Genomic DNA, 13,249 nt, shown 5'->3' on the forward strand with positions numbered 1-13,249 from the left:
TTTTTTTGTTCATTTTTGGACAGTGTGGAGATAATTGTAAATAAAATTTGTTTCTGGAAAGAAAAGTAGGGGTCACCGAACTTCCAAGATCGTTAAATCCACGCAAAGCTATAGCAATGTCCATCTGCCCTATCATTTTCCATTTTAGTACTTTGCGCGCGCGCTCGATGCATGACGTGGCGTGTGAATTTGCGTGCGCAGTAAGCATGCGCAGAAACAATTAGCGCGAACGTCCTTAAGGGGCTATCAGGGTGTTTTTTTTGTTACTTGAGAGTCGAAAGCAATTCAATTTACGTTTGCTTTACTATTACATTTCTGCTTTTAAGAGACTGGCGTGAAAAAAAAAATCACGCCACTTTGTCATCCAGTCGGACCTGAAAGCAAAACCGGTCCCGACTCGCACGCACATGGTTTTCTTCATTCATTCCACGTTAACTGCATTTGCTTGAGTTTTGATTGGCTCACTGGATATGATTGTCCGTGTGCTTTGTGATTTGCCAGAGTGATTATCTCAGTTTCGTCATTTGACGCACATTTGAAAACCGGTCTAGTCGCATTGTAGGTTAAGGAAATAAAGACTTCTGTTTGATTCAGTTTATCTTTATTCAGTAACCAATCTACTCCTACAACCGTTTATTCTTTCCCCATGTTTCACCGCATCTGCAGTAAGCCAGGCTGTGAAGAAAAATTTAAAAGCGAATTTAAAAGTTAAAGATATGTTTGGATATTCTTGTCTGCAAGGTTTGCTATTACTTCAGAAATGATTTTTTTCTTGGGATATCAATTTGCTTGTAAGACTAAGTATTAACAACTCATCAATTGAGGCATTGCTCACAGCCTAATTTGTCTAAAATCTGAAAACAGCCATAACTTTTCAGCGACTAACCAAAACACCTTCAAAACTTGGCAACACTAACATAATATATTGTGTTGATTAGCTGGGTCACATGAGCTGTTATCAATGTTTGATTGGATTTAAAGAAAATTGAAAATGGCCTAGTGGCGAGATACAATATAATGAACATAAATTGAAAATGTTATAGTGATTTTCTTGCTGTCCCTTTTACGATTATGATCGGAATGGTTGACAGGGATGTATCGTTTAAGAGAAAAATAGCAAAACAGGTTACGTGACATATTTTGTCTCTTAATATCTTTCAAGGGATGGTTTCTTTTAGTAAAGGCAAAGAATAAGTGATATCTTATACTTCGCTTAAGTTGACCATTCCCACCCCATTTGAGGTTTTACCATTGCCAAGATTATGACGTCATTAGAAACGTGACCACCATAAAAATATCGTAAGCGATAGGGCACTAAATGCCTATTGACGGTTACCTTTGGTGTACCTGGGGTAACAGACAACGTTGTTTCTGTAAGAAAATGGTTTAAACTTCGCGGGGATCTTAGCAAGGAACAAGTCATGCCTTAGCTTGAGATGGTTAACAAAAGGAATTCGCAAAAAAAACAAAACAAAACAAAACAAAATACTGGATAACTACTTGATCGTGCTAGTCCCTTTTACATCGTGACAGAAAATCCAAGTGAATATGGCTTCTTCGTACCTTATCAGCTGGGCTAAGCCTTTTATTTATCTTCTTTTTTCCCATGAAAACACCAAGGAACACCGGGTGTTGAATCGGGCACATAACAGCAACCCTTTTCGTTTTCGCACTCATCCCGGTCTGTCCCAAGTTCGCCACAGTCGCTTCGTTCTTCTGGCGGAATCCCGTAGCATTTGCTATCTACACAACGAAAAACCGAAAGTAATTAAAGAAAATAAGATGCTGACAGTAAGCCTATACGATATGTAAGAATATATCGGGTGACATTAATCAGTTTGTTTGCAAACTTAATGTTTGTTAATTTACTGATACTTGATGAGATAACAAAATTACAATCAAGGGAATTGGGTGTATGCAGTAGTAGTACTTTTAAGCGAAAATCTAAGTAATGTCAATATACATTCTTTCCGCATTTGATAGTTTAGGAAAATGATTTGTATTAACCTTGGTTATTAACTGCACACTAACCAGTTGGATAATAACAATAGGGAGTATCCCTGCCATAGTCAGTGTCGTCATAGCAACAGCTTCTGTCTTTGCATGTGTCCTCGCTTATGCCCACCCATCCACAGTCGGTGCGATCTTCAAGTCTAATACTGCATGTGTCAGCTATATAGGAGAGTAAGTCATTGATAGATGATATTAGAACGAATTAGATGCTACACCATTCAGATGAAAAGGAGAGACGTAGTTGTCAAGTCCTACTTATTTTGGACACAAATTCTAAATACCGACATACATACCTTGATTGCCAAAGAAACAATATGGTACATCTGGCACTGTATGATCAAAACAACATTTTCGGACTTTCTCGCATTCATCACGTTGTATGCCATAATAGCCACAGTCAATTCGTTTTTCTGGGTCAATTCCGTAACACGGGCTATCTGCAAAAACAGAAAATATTATTGCTGAATATTAATGAGATAAATGTAAATGTTTGAAATGAAACGGACGATATCTATGAGTAGTAAGGGTAGCAAACGATCTTTTTTCAGCGGCATATTTGACAACGCCATGATAAATTCCCTGAAAAGTTAATATGATTGGATAAGCGTAAATAACATATCTAGACACAGTAAAATGTTGAATATTACTTCCAAAGCCTCTGTGTATGTTGCTATCATTATACGCTGGTGAAAACTTGCCTTTAGCAGTTTAAAGATTGAAACGGTTAAATCGAAAGGGCACGAAAGTAATGAAAATAGTCACTATTATACTAATTCACCCTCAACTGTTTTAGAGTTATTGAGAGAGGATGAAGGGGAGAGTGTTAATCCCCATATAGACCTTATTACCAAGGCAATCGTTCTCAAATTAATTTAGACATGGTAACCAGTCACCTTACCACGTGCGTCGCGTGGATATTTTGACCGTATTTTCGTGGAAGGTGATGAAAAGCCAGTTGAACTGTCGTCCACATGAGCAAAAACTTGAGGGTGTTATTGTGCAAAAAGAGCCAGGTAACCCCCGTGTTTGGAGGGGCGGTGGCCTCATGGTTAGTGTGCCCGACCCCAGATACGTTCTTAAATAAGACACTTTACTCTCACAGTGCCTCTCTCTACCCAGGTGTATAAATGGGTACGTACAAATTTAATGCTGGGGGTAACCCTGCGATGGACTAATATCCCATCCTGGGGGAGTAGAAATATTCCTAGTCACTTCATGCTTCAGAAACCGGGATAAGCTCAGGCCTGATGGGCCACTTGGCTGGCCTTCCCTACCTCCGTTTTTGTTGCATTTGTGTAAGATTCATAGCATAACATAATTACAAATTGGACAAGTTTGAGAAAATTTTAAGCCTTTTCTTTTTGATTGAATCCCTTTTTTAGTAGAATTAAGTTTTCAGTATACTAACCAGTTGGATAAAAGCAGTACTTAGTATCATGACCGTGGTCGGTGTCATCATAGCAACATTCTCTGTCTTCGCATGTATCCTCGTCAATCCCGAACCATCCACAATCGTTGCGGTCGTCAGGGCTAACATCGCATGGGTCTAGAGTTCATTGGAGAATTAATCATGATTTATGCTTAGACATGGGAAAGTCTTTTTTTACGGCCTAAAAGTGTTAACTTTTAGAACATTTACTAGGTACATATCTTTGTTTTGGCTTTATGGTAGAAAACCAGACAGTGAAGAGTTTAGAGGAAGCTGCTTTTTTCTCCTCAGTTTGTTTTTTCCTCTTAAGATCGATGTCACAAAACTTTGGAATGTCATCATTTGATAGTGGGCAGAACTTAACGCACTTGGCACACTTGAAATAAACTCGAAATATGATCTATTTTCTAAAGAAATTAAAAATTCAAATTAAGAGAAATGTTACCTGCCAATGAGTACCCTGCAAATGAAAGAAAAAAAGAGGTTTAGCATTTATTTTTGCTATTACTATAAAAATAAATCATTTGATAAAGTCCTCGAATTATCACCCTTTCACTGGTTGATACAACAAAATTAATATATCTTCGCACGGGAAGACCAAGATGTTTTGTTTTTTTTCGCATGATACCGGCTTCAGGTGCGTTTTTCCACATTGTGCAACCACCTCCTGTGAAGTCTTGTCTTATCTTACTCTTACTTTAAACATTGTATATGCTGAAATGATTTTGATGTAGGATTGATGATACATCTTTCGAAAAAAAATTGCCAATGGCATTATTAATGAAGCTTGTAAGCAATTTTGGAATCTGTGGAGCAAACAGTGTATAGTTACGGTGTTGTGATGGCAAATAATCAGTTTTCAGATCTTTCTTTTCTCTTATTGTGAATTATCTGTGTTAACTCAGATTAAACACCTACAGTGGGTGTCAAAAGCAGCTGACATGAAATGCGATATTTAAACGCTTATCCTATTTCAAATAAATCTAGCGATAATTCTCTGATACCCCCTTTGTTTGGGGAGGGGAGTGGGGATGTTTCCAAGAAGCTCAAAAAGAGAATTCTACTGCGAAATGTCTGAGAACTTTTGTTGCTCTTTGTATTCTTGGATTTTCTTAAAGAAACGCACTCTTACTTGAGAGGGGTTAGAGGTGATATGCGCGCTTTTTTATTTACATCCAAGGAGAAGCTAAACGAATGAAAATTAATACAGCTTCTTCGACTTCGTCTCAGTTTCATTCGGGATTAGCCGCGACAAAAATAATTTATTGGCGTTAAAAACAAAGCTGCTTGAAACGTTTTGCAAAAGAAAGTGATGCGGTTTTACAAGTTGTATCTGTTTAATGAGTCATCACTTGCATAAATATGTGTATAGGTGAATTTTTATTTCCTAATTTCGAAATTTTTTTAAGGAAAATTCATGGGAGTAAGCCTTGAAATTTGGCAACGTCGACAAAATCTAATTGTTGTAGTTAAATCATATTAGGAATAGCCTGTCTAAAAAACAGTTTTCTTGCGAACCGAACCGATGTACAACGTTGAAAATACGAAGTTGTCAAAGGCAGGAAAACATATTTATCTCTTGTTACACTGTAATTGCAAATTTTAGTGTCCCTATCCACGGTACGTAAACACATTTTGTTTTAAGTAAAGTTTTAGATAACATTTTCTACTTGATAACAATTGTTGTTAAAAGTGTAAACAGGGACGATGACACCTCTGCTTTGAAAAGTCACTGGGATGAGGGAAGCTGCTTTCAGTTCCCTTTAACATACGAAATTTACAAAGGACGAAATACTGATCCGATTTAGTTAAATTCTATTCGCTAAGTTAGTCTCCCCTGGCTTTTGTCTCTCCCCAAAGGCAGCATTTTTACTGACCGAAGTTTGGTTGAAAATCTATGAGCACTTGTAAATTGCTTTGAATTAGCAAAAGACGGGAAAGCTGGGCCGTTTTTGTTTTGGTTATATTTAAGTTGCTATTTCAGGCAGTGAGTTATCAATCAATCACTGTAAAATAATTTGCCCTTTGAAAACGTTTCTCTAGGTAAACAAAAAAAATTAACAGAAGGCGATGACTTGAAACGTGGCTTAATAACGGAAAAAACACCCCTTGGAACGATTTGTTCAAAGCAATATCATTTCGACTAGTGATTATAGCTGATTATCAACCAAAAGCACAGTATGAAACAGTTAGAGTCTTGAAAGAAAAGCGAATCTTGAATGAAATCTATCTTACCTACGCACAGAATTAGCAGGAGAATTGTTGTGCCCTGCATTTTGTCCTATGCTGTTTCTTGGTCAAGAAGCAAACGTCGACTGCCTACACAGTTTTGTGCTCAAGATTAAATGCACCACGGATCTTGATGACTCAGTTTTATCCATGGAAACCAAAGTTCAGACATTCGTGCATTAAAAGTTGTCAATCTTCTCGGTCCCATTAGCGAATAGTCCTATGATATTGGCGGAAAGAGCTCTTAATTTAAATTTTTGCGAGCTAGCGTTATTCTGTGAAGAAAATTATACAAATTTAAAACTTTCTTTCCTTTTTCCCCGCAAATTGTCTCTAAGAAAGAAAAAAAGATAATAGTTAAAACGAATAACGTTTACCTGTTAAAACCTCTCCTCCAGCTACGGTGAATCGACCAATTTGGCAGTAACACGTCTTTCCATTTTTTTTTTTTAACTCAAAAAAAGTAAGCCTCAGTGCTTAATTCAGCACACCGAATTTAAGAAAATTCGATGCAAACTTGTGGAAATATGGGACCCACAACTTGCCATTTTTAACAAAGAAATGCATACCACTAGAGGGGATATTTGTTCACAGCATACATTCGTTTCTCTCCAAGTTTAAGCTCCCATGTTTCCATGAGTTTGCAATGGATTCTTATGAAAGTTTGTAAAATTGCTAAATTTGGCGCGATAAATTGATCTGTGGAGGTAGTTTCTGTTTACATGAAAAAAAAAAAGTAAAAAAAAAAAAATAAATAAATAAATTAAAAAGGAGTCTGAGCTGAGCTTGTAGAAGTAAAAAGCCGTTGAGGTGTCTGCTTATCGCAGGTTTTGTGCAACAAAATGGCTTAGAATTGGTGTCCGCGTCCGCGTAACAGATTTGCAAGCTGAATGTAGGTTTAGTTTAAAGTAAATGTTGGAAGAGAAGTTTGGGACTCAAGCTGGTGTCCACTTGAAAGAGGGTGTCCCCTTAATATAGGGTGCGCTTAATACAGGTTTCACTGCATATCTTTCGAAGAAAAATAGCCAGAGGCAATTATCAATGAAGCTTGCCAGCAATTTTAGAATCTGTGGCGAAAATAGTCTATAGTTAAGGTATTGTGATGGCAAACAATCAATTTACAATTCTTTTTTTTTTCTCTTGATGTGAGTTACCTATGTTAACTCAGATTAAAAACCTACAGTGGGCGACAAAAGCAGTAAAAAATGCGATATTTAAACGCTTATTCTATTTCAAATCCTTTGTTTGGGAAGGGGAGGGGGGATGTTTCCAAGAAGCGCCAAACGAGAATTCTGCCGCGAAATGTCTGAACACTTTTGTTGCTCTTTTTATTTTTGGATTTTCTTAAAGAAACGCACCCCTACTTGAGAGGGGTTAAAGGTAATATGCGCGCTTTTTTATCCACGGCCAAGGAGAAGCTAAACAAATAAAACAAAACAAACAGCTTCTTCGACTTCGTCTCAGTTTCATTCGGGATTAGCCGCGACAAAAATAATTTGTTGGCCTTAACTGAAAACAAAGCACAAATTGTCTGTAAGACAGAAAAAGATATCATCACAGCCATAAATATCTGTATAGGGGTATTTTTATTTCCTAATTTGGAAGTTTTTTTTAAAGGTAGATTCATGGGAGTAAGCCTTGAAATTTGGCAACGTCGACAAAATCTAATTGTTGTAGTTATATCATTTTAGGAATGGCCTGTCTGAAAAAGAGTTTCCTTGCGAACCCAACCGATATACAAGATGCTCTTACACGAATAACGTTGAAAATAAGAAGTTGCCAAAGGCAGGAAAACATATTTATCTCTTGTTACACTGTAATTGCAAATTTAGGTGCCCCTATCCACGGTATGTAAACACATTTTGTTTCAAGCAAAGTTTTAGAAAACATTCTCTACTTGATAACAATTGTTGTTAAAAGTTTAAACAGGGACGGTGACAGCCTCTGCTTTGAAAAGTCACTGGGATGAGGGAAGCTGCTTTCAGTTCCCTTTAACATACGAAATTTGCAAAGACCTATCCGTTCTAGTTAAATTCTATTCGTTAATTTAGTCTCCCTTGACTTTCTTCTCTTCTCGCAGCCAGACAGTATTTTTACTGAACGACGTTTCGTTTAAAATCTATGAGCCTCTGTAAATTGCTTTGAATTACCCAACGACGGAAAAACCACGCCGTTTTTGTTTTGGTCATACTTAAGTTGCTATTTCAGACAGTGAATTATCAATCAATCACTGTAAAATAATTTGCCCTTTGAAAACGTTTCTCAGTAGGTAAACAAAAAATTAACAGAAGGCAATGATTTAACACGTGGCATAATAACGAAAAAAACACCCCTTGGAACGATTTGTTCAAAGCAATATCAATTCGGCTAGTGATTATAGCTGATTATCAACCAAAAGCACAGTATGAACTAACAGTTAGAGTCTTGAAAGAAAAGCGAATCTTGAATGGAATCTTTCTTACCTACGCACAGAATTAGCAGGAGAATTGTTGTACCCTGCATTTTGTTGTCTAGTGTTTCTTGGTCAAGAAGCAAACGTCGACTGCCTACGGAGTTTTTGTGCTCAAGATTAAATGTACCACGGATCTTGATGACTCAGTTTTATCCATGGAAACCAAAGTTCAGACATTCATGCATTAAAAAGTTGTCAATCTTCTCGGTCCCATTAGCGAATAGTCCTATTATATTAGCGAAAAGAGCTCTTAATTTAAATTTTCGCGAGCTAGCGTTATTCTATGAAGAAAATTATACAAACTTAAAACTTTCTTTTCTTTTTTCCCGCAAATTGTCTCTAAGACAGAAAAAAATATAATAGTTAAAACGCTTAACGTTTACCTGTTAAAACCTCTCCTCCAGCTACGGTGAATCGACCAATTTTGCAATAACACGTTTTTCCATTTTTTTTTTAACTCAAAAAAAAGTAAGCCTCAGCGCTTAATTCAGCACACCGAATTTAAGAAAATTCGATGCAAACTCGTGGAAATATGGGACCCAAAACTTGCCATTTTTAACAAAGAAATGTATACCACTAGAGGGGATGTGTTTTCACGCCATACATTTGTTTGTCACCAAGTTTGAGCTCCCATATTTCCATGAGTTTGCAACGGATTCTTATAAAACTTTGCAAACTTGCTAAATTTGGCGCGATAAATTGATCTGTGGAGGTAGTTTCTATTTACATGAAAAAAAAAAAGTAAAAAAAATAAAAAATAAATTAAAAAGGAGTCTGAGCCGAGCTCTTAGAAGTAAAAAGCCGTTGAGGTGTCTACTTATTGCAGGCTTTGTGCTACAAAATGGCTTAGAATTGGTGTTTGCGTCCGCTTAACAGATTTGTAAGCTGAATGTAGGTTTAGTTTAAAGTAAATGTTGGAAGAGAAGTTTGGGACTCAAGCTGGTGTCCACTTGAAAGAGGGTGTCCCCTTAATATGGGGTGCGCCAGTGATACAGGTTTCACTGCACATCTTTCGAAGAAAAATAGCCAGAGGCAATTATCAATGAAGCTTGCTAGCAATTTCAGAATCTGTGGCGCAAATAGTCTATAGTTAAGGTGTGGTGATGGCAAACAATCAATTTACAATTCTTTTTTTTCTCTTGATGTGAGTTATCTGTGTTAACTCAGATTAAAAACCTACAGTGGGCGACAAAAGCAGTAAAAAAATGCGATATTTAAACGCTTATTCTATTTCAAATAAATCTAGCGATAATTCTCTGATACCCATTTTGTTTGGGAAGGGAAGAGGGGATGTTTCCAAGAAGCTCGAAAAGAGAATTCTGCTGCGAAATGTCTGAACACTTTTGTTGCTCTTTTTATTTTTGGATTTTCTTAAAGAAACGCACCCTTACTTGAGAGGAGCTATAGGTAATATGCGTGATCTTTTATCCACATCCAAGGAGAAGCTAAACAAATAAAATTGATACAGCTTCTTCGACGTCGTCTCAGTTTCATTCGGGATTAGCCGCGACGAAAATAATTTACTGTTGTTAACTGAAAACAAAGCTGCTTGAAACGTTTTTGGGAAAGAAAGTGATGTGCTTTTACAAGTTGTATCTATTTGATGAGTCATCATTTGCATAAACATGTGTGTAGGTGTATTTTTATTTCCTAATTTGGCAGTTTTTTTTAAGGTAGATTCATGGGAGTAAGCCTTGAAATTTGGCAACGTCGACAAAATCTAATTGTTGTAGTTATTTCATTTTAGGAATAGCCTGTCTAAAAGACAGTTTTCTTGCGAATCGAACCGATGTACAAAATGCTCTTACATGAATAATGTTGAAAATAATAAGTTGTCAAAGGCAGGAAATATATTTATCTCTTGCTACACTTGAATTGCAAATTTTAGTGCCCCTATCTACGGTGTGTAAACACATTCTGTTTTAAGCAAAGTTTTAGATAACATTTTCTACTTGATAACAATTGTTGTGAAAAGTGTAAACAGGCGGACGGTGACAGCCTCTGCTTTGAAAAGTCACTGGGATAAGGGAAGCTGCTTCTAGTTCCCTTTAACATACAAAATTTACAAAGAACTATCCGCTCTTGTGAAATTCTATTCGTTAGTTTAGTCTCCCTTGACTTTCTTCTCTTCTCGCAGTCAGACAGTATTTTTACTGAACGGCGTTTCGTTTAAAATCTACGAGCCTCTGTAAATTGCTTTGAATTACCCAACGACGGAAAAACCACGCCGTTTTTGTTTTGGTTATATTTAAGTTGCTATTTCAGACATTGCTTTGTCAATTAATCACCGTAAAATAATTTGCCCTTTGAAAACGTTTCTTTAGGTAAACAAAAAATTAACAGAAGGCAATGACTTAAAGCGTGGCTTAATGAGGAAAAAAAAAAACCCTTGGAACGATTTGCTCTAAGCAATATCATTTCGGCTAGTGATTAAAGCTGAGTATCGACCAAAAGCACAGTATGAAACAGTTAGAGTCTTAATTGAAGAGAAGCCAATCTTGAATGGAATCTATCTTACCTACGCCCAGGATTAGCAGGAGAACTGCTGTACTCTGCATTTTGTCGTCTAGTGTTTCTTGGTCAAGAAGCAAACGTCGACTACGTACAGAGTTTTTGTGCTCAAGATTAAATGTACCACGGCTCTTGACGACTCAGTTTTATCCATGGAAACCAAAGTTCAGACATTCATGCAGTTAAAAAGCTGTCAATCTTCTCCGTGCCGTTAGCGAAGAGTCCTATTATATTAGCGGAAAGTGCTCTTAATTAAAAAAACATTTTGCGAGCTAGCGTTATTTTACGAAGAAAATTATTCAAACTTAAAATTTTCTTTTCTTTTTTCAAAGATTAAATCCGCACAAATTGGCCACATTCCCGTTGCCGTTGCCGTTGCCATCGTGGTTTTCGTAAACTCCCTAATAACTCGGCTATTGATTATGTGCTTTTTGTGTGGGATACCTGATACCTGTGATATCCCACACTAATGTCATCGGCTCGTGTCCGTTAATGCGACCGAGACATTCCACACTTGTACCCTTTTTGGGTACCTATTTTTTACATGACTCTCTCTGTGACTGAAGTCATGGTCCGTTATTAGGTTATTACGTGCTGATTATTCTTCTGGAAGAATCTTTCTGCCGATTTTCTGAAATCTTTCTATCGAGTTTCTGTTCCTTTGCCATCAGCGCCACAAACAATAATACACCATTATAGTGCTATGTTAGTCTATAAGGAGTTCTTAAAATGCCAGATTTTGTGAAGATCGACAGATATCCTAATCCATTTCTTCTACATGAGTTTCTTTATAGTTATGTCGCATTCGCCATGGATACCAATCAACTAGGAAACGATGTGAGAATATCCGCAGTTGAAAAAGAATCTGAAATATGGTGTGGAGTCCCAGAGAAATGCCAGAATTTCTCATATTTGTCCATGTTTCTCTCAAATTCTAGTACTGAATCTCAGCTTGTTTTAGCAGGAAATCCGAAAATCTGAATCTCCTGCAGTTGACCGTTATGAACACGAATATATTAACACAAGAATACTTTTATCTTAAAAGACATACATTCTCACTAAGAAATTTACCCTGCTATAAGGCTCAGACGGGGATTGTGATCGATTCTTCGTAACTCCAGTCATATAAACGGTGTCTGGCAAACGTTTTGGGGCCAGATATGTCAACGTTTTCAGCGTGAATTACGTGGCTGTGATAATATGTTTATTGAACGTAAACAACCTGCTGTCTGTGCCTAAAGCTATGGTCTGTCACTACAGAAGAGTGGTTATTATTTTTCTTTCTAACCGTCAGTTAGCAGACGGAATTGAGAGTATATATTCCGAGCCCTCTGGTTTGCTAAGTTCATATTTTCTAATTTTCACTAAGTGAAAGTGCTTCAGCACAAAATTAAGTTATTCAAGGCTTACTACGTGTTTTCAAATTTCTGGTTTCACTGGTTTGACACGTTTTACTGTTATCGATTCAAACGTCGGCGTGTAAACTTGGGATGCCGTTTTGTTCGTTAGACGCATTTTTATGACAGTCCAAGTCGTTGCTAACTTTCTCAATTTTATAAATAAGTAATTAGATGAATACTAACCAGCGAATTCAGATAATTCGAATGTCTTTGTTGTTTGTCTGCTCTATTAAATTCTGCTAACTGTACTCGGTTTAATGTTCGTCTAAGGCCATCTGGTTGGTTGAACTTGAGTTTTCGTTCAGTGTTGATTCTGCTCTAGTTCCTTTCCTAACGGATAAATCCCGAATTCTTGAGGAGTACACAGTTTATATTGAAACACCATTATTTACAGGAAACAGCACAGGGAAGCGGCAGTTCTCCCCCTGTTAAGATGTTTAAACACGACACGCCTTCTCAGAGGGTTATGTCAACACGAAAAGCCGCCAGCCAATAAATTAACAGAACCTCTAGCATTAGATGCAAGCTGTTAGGTGGACGACGAGTAGTCCCTCTTTCGATTAGTTCGTCGTGCTTGACGCGAAAGAAAGCCGCAAGGAAAAAAAAAATGCCCCGCGAAATTTGGCACAGCCATGTTTTCCTCGCGGTTTATTTACGGTCACCCTCGACAGACTGAGCGAAAGAGGAACTACCCGTAGTCTTACAGTTAGCAGTAAAATAGACTTCCGCATGAGAGCGATAGTATTACAGTCATGTTCTCCCGGCCTGCTTGCTTTGTAGTCAACAATAGGAAAAGTGTTAAAAGGAAAGCGCTTTACACGACAACAAAAGGATGTCGAAGACCAAGTGCTCACGCAAGGAATTTTCTCTAAGTGGCGCCCTCTGTAAATTTCAATTATGGCCATTTGGACCAGAAAAAATCAAATTCCTCGAACTTTCTCAGATGAATGGTCTAGATAAGTGATTCACAAAAATATAACTTTCAGTTCAATTCGTATTGATTTAAACATGAGCTTCTGCTTGCAGGCATTTTCTAGGTTATTTTTGCAGGGTAGGTGGTGGTGGTGGTGGGGGGGGGGGGGGGGGTCTTGTATATAAAAAAAAAAAATCAAGAAAAAAGAAAACGATAGACAGTATCACGTCAAAAGATTATGATCTGTGTATCTTGATCAGCTTTATCAGTTCATCAGTGAGGCCCTATTAGGGGTTTTCAAG

The 13,249-nt window shown here is 37.3% G+C and overlaps 1 protein-coding gene across 3 annotated transcripts; it reads right to left on the bottom strand.

Moving 5' to 3' along the window:
* Positions 1 to 579: 579 nt before the first annotated feature.
* On the bottom strand, positions 580 to 10,778 carry LOC110047366 (uncharacterized). Of its 3 annotated transcripts, none has more exons than XM_020753113.2 (7): positions 10,642 to 10,778; positions 3,888 to 3,902; positions 3,422 to 3,559; positions 2,307 to 2,450; positions 2,032 to 2,172; positions 1,564 to 1,743; positions 580 to 675 (listed from the first exon to the last, which is right to left on the bottom strand). In XM_020753113.2, exons 1-6 carry the CDS (start codon positions 10,679 to 10,681, stop codon positions 1,586 to 1,588), a joined length of 636 nt encoding a protein of 211 aa, XP_020608772.2. In that variant the 5' UTR covers positions 10,682 to 10,778; the 3' UTR covers positions 580 to 675; positions 1,564 to 1,585. The 3 variants fall into 3 exon arrangements, with proteins under 3 accessions (XP_020608772.2, XP_089142853.1, XP_089142852.1); XM_089286727.1 differs by lacking the exon at positions 10,642 to 10,778 and adding an exon at positions 8,134 to 8,215; XM_089286726.1 differs by lacking the exon at positions 10,642 to 10,778 and adding an exon at positions 5,678 to 5,799.
* Between the last annotated feature and the right edge of the window lie 2,471 nt (positions 10,779 to 13,249).

This window comes from Orbicella faveolata, unplaced genomic scaffold (assembly GCF_042242905.1).
Source record: "Orbicella faveolata isolate gen_17 unplaced genomic scaffold, um_ofav_v1 contig_14, whole genome shotgun sequence".
Lineage (NCBI taxonomy): Eukaryota > Metazoa > Cnidaria > Anthozoa > Scleractinia > Merulinidae > Orbicella > Orbicella faveolata.